Source organism: Mauremys reevesii, linkage group 4 (assembly GCF_016161935.1).
Source record: "Mauremys reevesii isolate NIE-2019 linkage group 4, ASM1616193v1, whole genome shotgun sequence".
NCBI lineage: Eukaryota > Metazoa > Chordata > Testudines > Geoemydidae > Mauremys > Mauremys reevesii.
In genome coordinates this window covers 114,604,375-114,613,928 of record NC_052626.1, presented here as the reverse complement: position 1 = coordinate 114,613,928, position 9,554 = coordinate 114,604,375, and the positions used below count along the sequence as shown (strand labels likewise).

Here is a 9,554-nt window from a genome sequence, read left to right as displayed (position 1 = left end):
AGCTTCTATGTTTAGCTGTCCGGGGCAGCTTCAGCTAAGGATAGACGCTGCCGCCGAATTGCCGCCTCCGCGGAAACGCGCCTGCCGCCCTTAGGGCACATGGACTGCCCCCACCGCCCAGGGCGGCAATTTGGCGCGCTGTTTGGGGCAGCGAAAACTGTAGAGCCGGCCCTGTCTACACGTTGCCCCATCTGCAGGCACCGCCATTGCAGCTCACATTGGAGCACCGGAGGAGGACATTGGAGTGCATAGGAGCCGGAGCGGGGCTATGCCGCTGCTTCCAGGAGCCACATGGAGTGGCCCCCAACCCCGCTCCCCAGATGGAGTGCCAGAGCGGGGCCACGTGGCTGCTTCCGGGAGCCGTGTGGAACAGCCCCAACCCTGTTCCCCGGCTGCAGCACCAGAGCACCAGAGCAGGGCAAGTCCCAGACCCCACTCCCCAGTAGGAGCTTGAGGGCTGGCTTAAAATGGCCTGCGGGCTGTAGTTTGCCCACCCCTGGTCTAAAGCCTCATGTAGGGGTCTTTTTGTAATCTGAATCAAAGTGAAATGATTTCTCTATTGCTTCCAAATTAAGAATCACTTTAGAACAGGGGTCGGCAACCTTTCAGAAGTGGTGTGCCAAGTCTTCATTTATTCACTCTAATTTAAGGTTTCACGTGCCAGTAATACCTTTTAATGTTTTAAGAAGGTCTCTTTCTATAAGTCTATAATATATAACTAAACTATTGTTGTATGTAAAGTAAATAAGTTTTTTAAAACGTTTAAGAAGCTTCATTTAAAATTAAAGAAAAATGCAGAGCCCCACAGACTAGTGGCCAGGACCTGGGCAGTGTGAGTGCCGCTGAAAATCAGCTCACATGCCGCCTTCGGCACACGTGCCATAGGTTGCCTACCCCTGCTTTAGAGTTACACACAGGTATCAAGAAGGGGAAATGCAGAGGAAGAGGCATAAACAAGTCATCATTTTGCTCTCTGTATATCTTCATATCCTACAGACTGGGGTATTGTGATCTCACATTTGCTTGTTGTGGGGATCTGTCCTCTGTTCTCAGCACCAGCCAGACCCTGACAGAGCTCGGCGTAAGGTGGAACAACCTAGGAGATTCAGGAGTGCAGCTGCTGTGTGAAGGATTAAAACATCCAAACTGCAAATTACAGACACTGCAGTAAGTACCAGATGGTTCCCTTTAGTCTGTGCCTGTTAACACTGTGGTTGGTGAGTTACACTCTGTTTATCAGGGTCACAATAACCTGCATAGAACCCAGCCATGGACCAGCCCCACTCTGCTCCCAAGGCAAAGAACAGAGACTCACTGATATCTTCATTGGTCACATTTTGCTAGTTAAACAACTGAATAATGAGAGAACTGCAGAACATAGGGCTAGAAGGGGCTACAATGATCAGCTGCTCTAACTCCCACCAAGATGCAGGAGTTCTGAGTACTGCAGTGGGCTCAGTCCCTGGGCCCTGTTCAGCAGGCAAAGTAGCTGGGTAATTGTCCTAAAGGGGCAGCCAAAGGTCCCTCAATACAGGGTAATCCTTAGGTGGTGCAAAGCAGGTCTAACCACATTTTTGGCACCCTTCCACAGCATCCCTCCTGCCTCAGCATAGGAAGGGCAGAGAGGTTAGGAGGGGCAGGGTGGAGTGCAATGACGCTTTACCGGATCCTAGCCTGGCACAGCAGCTGGAGTAACTTAGAGCAGCCCTGAGATTCCTCTTAGTTATACCAGAGGCTGTTTTGGCCCCCACCTGGCGCAGGATCAGTGCAGTAGGAAGGTGGGTTACAGCCAATATCGTCTCCTCTAAGTCTCTCAGCAGTGCCAGATGTGAACTTGGTGCAGCCGAGGACAGAATCTGGTGGCTTTTAGCAAACCACAAATGCAGCATATTTTGACATTAGAAAACAATGACTTTACTCACTAAGGCAGTAACAACCCCACATGTGTGCACACTGCCCTGAACAGGAGCTGTCACTCCTGCTCTCCCAAAAGAGCTGGAAAGAAAAGGAAATTGAGCATGGCTCTTTTCTCCCCAAAGGGCTGTAAACAGTAAATGTGAATAAATATCAACATTAATGTGTTTCCCACAAAGGGGCTGAGACTCCCCTCTGATCATTACCCATCATTAAACAGAATCATAGAAAATTAGGATTGGAAGGGACCTCAGGAGGTCATCTAGTCCAGTGGTCCCCAACCATTTTGTGACCAGTAGCACATTCATGTTTTCAGAAGAGCGTGGCAGACGCCAACAATTTTTCAAGGCTTATTTTGTATTTGTACATTAAATAATACAAAAAAACATATTTAATATTACATAATATATGAATCCAGAGAGAAGCCGGAGAAAAGCCACAAGGACAGAGAACACCGATGCCTGCAGCCCTGGAGTACTCTGTCCCCCGCAGGCGCAGGGCCCCAGATTCTCTTCTCTGCTGGGCATTAGGTGGGCCCCGCACCTGCCGGGGACCGAGAACACCAGCGCCTACAGCTCCAGAGTTCTCTGTCCCCGGCAGGCGTAGGGCCGCGGCTTCTCTCCCCTGCTGGGAACTAGGCAGGCCCCGCACCTGCCGGGAACAGAGAACACTGCACCCGCAGCCTGAGTTCTCTGTCCCCGGCAGGTCCCCTGCTGGGCACTAAGCGGGCGCATATAAATGCCTGGGCGGGCGCCATGGCGCCTGCAGGCACCACGTTGGGGACCACTGATCTAGTCTAACCCCCTGCTCAAAGCAGGACCAATCCCCAACTAAATCATTCCAGCCAGGGCTTTTTCAAGCCAGGCCTTAAAAACCTCTAAGGATGGAGATTCCACCACCGCCCTCGGTAACCCATTCCAGTGCTTCCCCACTCTCCTACTGAAATATTTTTCTTAATATCCAACTTAGACCTCCCCCACTGCAACTTGAGACCACTGCTCCTTGTTCTGTTATCTGCCGCCACTGAGAATAGTCCAGCTCCATCTTCTTTGGAACCTCCCTTCAGGTACTTGAAGGCTGCTATCAAATCCCCCTCACGCTTCTCTTCTGCAGAATAAATAAGCCAGTTCCCTCAGCCTCTCCTCATAAGTCATGTGCCCCAGCCTCCTAATCATTTTTGTTGCCCTCCTCTGGACTCTCTCCAATTTGTCCACATCCCTTCTGTAGTGGGGGATCCAAAACTCGATGCAATACTCCAGATGTGGCCTCACCAGTGCTGAAGAGAGGGGAATAATCACTTCCCTTGATCTGCTTGCAATGCTCCTACTAAAATGCAGCCCAATATATCATTGGCCTTCTTGGCAACAAGGGCACACTGCTGACTCATATCCAGCTTCTCATCCACTGTAATCCCCAGATCTTTTTCTGCAGAACTGCTGCTTAGCCAGTCGCTCCCCAGCCTGTAGCAGTGCATGGCCAAATCTGCATTGTCACCCCAGCTACTGATAACACAGCCCAGTCAGCAAGTATGTCACAGAGAACGGGCTGTGGGCTGGCACCCAGTGCCCTTTCTGGCACATCCTTCTCATGGCAGCTAATTCAAGGCTGGTCTGCAACCCCACTGGCCAGAGCTCAGCCCTGTCATCTCTGGTCTCCTCAGCATCCCTGTGCATTGTCCTCCTGTGTCACTAAGCCTTAGCAATTGCCTCTCGCCTCCTGCTTGCAGGCTGCTCCACCCCCACATGTCCTGGTGCTGCTGCTCCCAGCCCTCCAGCCACAGCCTGCTTCTCTGATCAGCTCTCCCCTTCCCACCTGCCTCCTTGCCCTGGCTCTCAGGATACCACTGCCAGGCTTTCTGTCCTTGCTACCTGCAGCCTGCTGCTCACCCCCCCACACACTGGCCCTCTCGCTCTCCCAGCCTGATCCCTTCTGTCCAAAGGATGTCACTTCTCTTTCCTCGTCATTCTGCTTAACACAGCTCCCCCTACTGGTGAGATGCTAATCTAGGTTCTTCCTCTACCAGAATAACCTAGCCCAGTGGTCCCCAACCTTTTTGTGACCAGTAGCATATTCATGTTTTCAGAAGAGCGTGGCGGGCGCCAACAATTTTTCAAGGCTTATTTTGTATTTGTACATTAAATAATAACAAAAAACATATTTAATATTACATAATATATGAATCCAGAGACATGCCGGAGAAAAGCCACAAGGACAGAGAACACCGGTGCCTGCAGCCCTGGAGTACTCTGTGCCCAGCAGGCGCAGGGCCCCAGATTCTCTTCTCTGCTGGGCAGTAGGTGGGCCCCGCACCTGCCGGGGACCGAGAACACCGTGCCTGCAGCCTGAGTTCTCTGTCCCTGGCAGGTCCTCTGCTGGGCACTAGGCGGACACACATAAATGCCCTGTCGGGTGCCATGGCACCCACAGGCACCACTTTGGGGAACACTGGTTTAGTCCTTTCTCTTCCTACCATTCTAGCAGGGAACCAGTAGGGAACCAGCAGGTCATTACAGTGTATTGTTAGGACCACCCCACCCATTAGAAATAGCACCTGTAATAAGATGGTCAATGTTTGTATGGTGGGTCCTGCGCTTTTCTTGGGAGGGGCTAAGACACTACCCCTTGCCCCTGCTCTTGGGTGCCAAGGGCCCCACTAGTGACCCAGGAAGGTGGTAGAGGAGGGAAGCAGGAAAGGGGTCTGGGTTTTCTCCTCACTCTGAGTCCCTCTCAACCTCTGCGGGTTTCTTACCCTCTTCCCCCTTGGGTGGGGTTATCCTCAGTCCTTAGATGTTGGAGGAGGGAGTCTCCCTTACTTTGGTTCTCTGATCTCTCAAATCTCACAACACACCTCCAAGCTCTAGTCCTCTCTCCTTCCTCCTCTTCCCCTGACTGCCTGAAGCAGGGGGTTTCATTAGGTTCCTGATGGGGCCTTAATTGACTACAGGTGCTACAATTAACCTGTAGCAACCCTCCCTAGTCTACAGGGAACCACACCTTAATTAGCCTGAGGCTACCACTCTACCCCTGCTCCCAGGCCCTCCTGTATCACACACCTCAATCTGCCTGTCCCTAAGCTAAGTAGATCGAAGTCTGTCACTATAAGGCAGGTTTTCCCATCCTTGTATTATTCTCATGGCTCTTCTCAGGACCTTCTCCAATTTATCACCATCCTTCTTGGACTGTGGGCACCAGAACTAGACACAATATTTCAGTAGCCATCATCACACCAGTGCCAAATACAGAGGTAAAATAACCTCAACTCCTACTCGAGATTCTTCTCTTTATACATCCATTAGCCAGGGGCGGCTCCAGGCCCCAGCATGCCAAGCGTGTGCTTGGGGCGGCATGCCGCGGGGGGGGGGCTCTGCCGGTCGCCGGGAGGGCAGCAGGCTGCTCCAGTGGACCTCCTGCAGGCATGCCTGCGGAGGGTCTGCTGGTCCCGCAGCTCCGGTGGAGCATCCGCAGGCACGCCTGCGGGAGGTCCACCGGAGCCGCGGGACCAGCGGACCCTCTGCTAGCACGTCTGCGGGAGGTCCACCGGAGCCGCGGGACCGGCGACCGGCAGAGCGCCCCCCCGCAGCGTGCCGCCGTGCTTGGGGCGACAAAATGGCTAGAGCCACCCCTGCCATTAGCCCTTTTGGCCACAGCAACACACTGGGAGCTCATGCTTAGCTGATTATCCACCGTACCCCCTCAAGTCTTTTTCAGAGTCACTGCTTCCCAAGATAGGGTTCCCCATCCTGTAAGTGTGGCCTAAATTATTTGTTTCTAGATGCACACATTTCTATTGGTCTGTATTAAAATGTACATATTGTTCGCTTGCACCCAATTTCCCAAGCAACACAGATCGCTCTGTAGCAGTAACTTGTGCTCTACATTATTTCCCCTTTTGCAATTTTTGTGTTATCTGCAAACTTTATCAGTGATACTATGTTGTCTGCCAGGTCATTGATAAAAATGTTATGAAGCATAGGGCCAATCGATCCCTGTGGGATCCCCATAGAAACACACCCTCTTCTCTTAAACACTATAAGCCCTGGAGGGAATAATTTACCATGTGCAGGTATTGTGTCAGTTACTATGTGTTCTATATGCGCTTGTTCAGAAGAGAAGGCTAAGAGGTTACATGATCACAGTGTACAAGTACCTACGTGGGGAACAAATATTCGATAATGGGCTCTTCAGTCTAGCAGAGGAAAGTATAACAGGATCCAATGGCTGGAAGTTGAAGCTAGACAAATTCAGACTGGAAATAAGGTTCAGTGAGGGCAGCTAACCAATGGGACAATTTACCAAGGGTTGTGGTGGATTCTCTGTCACTGGCAATTTTAAAATCAAGATGGAATATTTTTGTCGACAAGCTCTGCTCTAGTTCAAACAGGAATTGTTTGGGGGACGTCCTGTACTGCAGGTCAGACCAGATGATCACAGTGGGCCCTTCTGGCCTTGGAATTGATGACTAATCCCAAAGGCTCCTCTCAGAGCACTGTGGTTTACTGTGCATGCCTAGAATGAAGACTGCTGATGTCAGCGAATGGGGCAAAAATAAGCAATCACAAATCTTTGTATCTCTCTGGCTCCTGCAGACTGAGTGGTTGCCATTTCACAGCTGCTTGTTGTGAGGATCTCGCCTCTGCTCTCAGCACCAACCAGACGCTGACAGAGCTGATCCTGGGAGAGAAAACAATGGACAACTCAGGTGTGAAACAGTTGTGTGAAGGACTGAAACACCCAAACTGCAAACTGCAGAAACTGGGGTAAGTTACAAGTGGGCTCCTTTCACGAGTGTTCCTTTCACATGGGGCCAGGCTTTCGAAAGTGCTCAGCATGCAGTAGCTTGTGACTTCTATGGTCAGATTTTCAGAAAAGCCAGCAGCACCCTGGGTAAATGGGACTTCAGTCCCCTTGAACATCCAGCCCCAGTTGTGGGTGCTGAGTTCTTTGGAAAATCTGGCACATAGTGATGTGATTTAAGCTCTTTCTCCTGGGGTCACAATGTTATTGTCCATGCACCCAAGAACTGGCACCTAGTCTCCTCCTGCAGAGAAAGGAAGAGAGATCCACTGCTGTGATACCAGTAGAGCTGGGTGACATTTTTTGCTCAAATAGTAAATTTGCAGAAAAATGCACTTTCAGGATGAAAATATTTGCAAATGGATGTTGCATCTGATGAATAATTTTGGCAGAATAAAAAGGTGGGTTTTTTTAAACAAAAGATTTGTCTTGTCACTTTGAAACAATGTTTTGTTTAGAAATGTAGTTAATTTGATTAATTTGTTTTTTGAGGGTAAAAAACACTTAAAAAGAAACTAAAGAAAACCACAAAAAGACCCGAATTTTTTTCAGATCAAATAAATTTTCATTTGGCACCAAAAAAATTGTTTGTTTGATTTCTTTTAACAACAACAACAACAACAAAAACCCTGAAAATTTGAGGTTTTGATTCAAAATGAACCTTTTCTTTTTTTTTCTTCAGTTCAGCCACCAATCTGAAAAATGTATTATTCATGCAACTTGACTAACTTAAACATGGGATAATAAAGTGGCTGAGCACTTCAAAGGCAGCGTAGTTTTGTGTTAGAATTAGGGTGATCAGACAGCAAGTGTGAAAAATTGGGACGGGGTGGGGGGTAATTGGAACCTATATAAGAAAAAGAGCTAAAAATCGGGACTGTCCCTATAAAATCGGAATATCTCAGTACTCAGTAAGCAGGACTGAGAATACGAGTCGGGGGTGTTTCACAATTGAATTAAAATAGCCCTCCATGCAAATGATAATTTACCACCATTTCAACAAATAATTCTGGGACAAAGCCAAACAAAGAAAAAAAGAAAAAGGAAAAGAGGGAAAGGATACAAAGTTGACACCTAATTGTTTTTGTTTAATTTCTTTTTCTATCTATGATGGCAACCCTGTTTCTTCACTCTTCTCCTCCTCATCTTGGTTGTCTGTCTATTCAGTAGCTCATACAGATATTGGTAGGATTGGAAGGTCCAGCCGGCACCTTAGGCAACTGACATCTGCCTTTTCCTCCAGAACAATGTCAGGCAGTTTTAAACTGTTTTTAAGATCATCTTAGTTCATAAAAGCTACCAGAGTTTCAGCTTAAGCAGCATTTAAATCCAGCACAGCCGGACAGCTACAAGAGAATGTTTTGAAATTTCTATACCACTGGCCTGAAGGGGAAAAGGCAAATCTATAAAAGAGAGAGAACTAAAAGGACCAGAAATAAAGGAAGATAAAAGACTGATGGGAATTAAAAAATGGAAATAAGTTCTGTGGAGCATTGAGATAGCAAATACATTTAAACAACGTCCAGATTTCTACACAGTCCTAAGCATCCCCCACACCGCCTTTGGTTCTGGGATGTTACAACCAAAACACATGATGACAGGTTTCAAAACGATTTAGATTTAGAACAATAACTTTATAGATTAATAACAATTCAGAAACAAATAAGTTTGCTGAAGTCAGTTTTCTCGCTTGCTATAAATGTCACATGCTGGCATCTCCCTCCCTCTAAGTGGGCCGAGAGTTCCACACGTCACTCAACAGCAGCCTCTTCAGCAGGCAAGGACGGGCCTGGTCAGACTCCAGAGGGAATCCAGTGCAGATGGTGACTGCCGGGGTGGACCAGAAATGTGTGGGATGGGGAAAGAAGATGGGCCCAAATAGTTATGTCTGAACATTCATTGCAATAGTCTTTTGTGTCCATTCCAGAGATGATTTCACTGAAACCAATGGTGTGCGGCTAACTCTGCTTCAAAGGGACTGTGTTCTCAGGCATTATGTCTAACACTTTTTCTTGACTTGTTTTTCCCCACAGCTTGAGCAGTGTCAATGTAAATGAAGACACACAGAGAGAGCTAGATGCTGTGAGAAAGAGGAAACCTGATATGGTCATACATATATGGAAGAATTGGTGAGCAGGAGCCATTGCACCGACACTGCTCTGGCCTGGCTGTTGGCCTGCTAGCTGGGACAGCAGCTAGGGACAGGACCTGCCTCTTTTAAGGCATCTCTGGCATCACCAAGGACTCTGGATGCATATTCTCCTGCTGGTGTTAAGAGTGAGAACCTCACACTGTGGGGAAAATACGCTCCCGTTTTGTGAGCTTGTTGAATATACACATTCAGCCTCCACAGGCGCAGGACTGGAAGAGACTGTCAGGTCTGTGAGAACCAAAGGCTTATTATGTGGAGCTGGTTAGGCTTTTTAGGTTCACCCACTGATATCTGCCCACATCCTCAAGGTTGTAGACCCCTGTTGCTTATTGAAAGAAATGTTGTTTGGTTTCAGTTTTATAAATTGTATTAAAACTATTACACCAACAAACTGTATCACCAAAGTGAAGCTACTAATCGTACTACAAAACTAAATGAAGCGCAGAGCAATGCAACTATCCAAACAAAATCAAACCCCAATTAAATTAGTCTCAGTGTTAAATCAAAACTATGTCACCAAATTAGTTACCTCATCAGATTAATAAGAACTGATTATTTGTTGTATTAATCCTAAAAAGGATCTAAGAAGGTGACTGTTTGGGTTATGAATCCCAGCTAAAGAATTTTACCCAATCAACGAAATCTATAACTTGGTGCTGGGTCACTCTCTTAATACTGTAAGGAGTTTATTATT

General features: G+C 47.9%; 1 protein-coding gene across 1 annotated transcript; it reads left to right on the top strand.

The window, feature by feature from the left end:
- The first annotated feature begins 320 nt into the window (after positions 1-320).
- On the top strand, positions 321-9,343 carry LOC120403982 (NACHT, LRR and PYD domains-containing protein 3-like). The gene is made up of 4 exons (XM_039536001.1): positions 321-418; positions 886-1,167; positions 6,501-6,671; positions 8,742-9,343. The coding sequence occupies exons 1-4, from the start codon at positions 321-323 to the stop codon at positions 8,839-8,841; spliced, it is 651 nt and encodes a 216-aa protein (XP_039391935.1). The 3' UTR covers positions 8,842-9,343.
- The last annotated feature ends 211 nt before the right edge of the window (positions 9,344-9,554 follow it).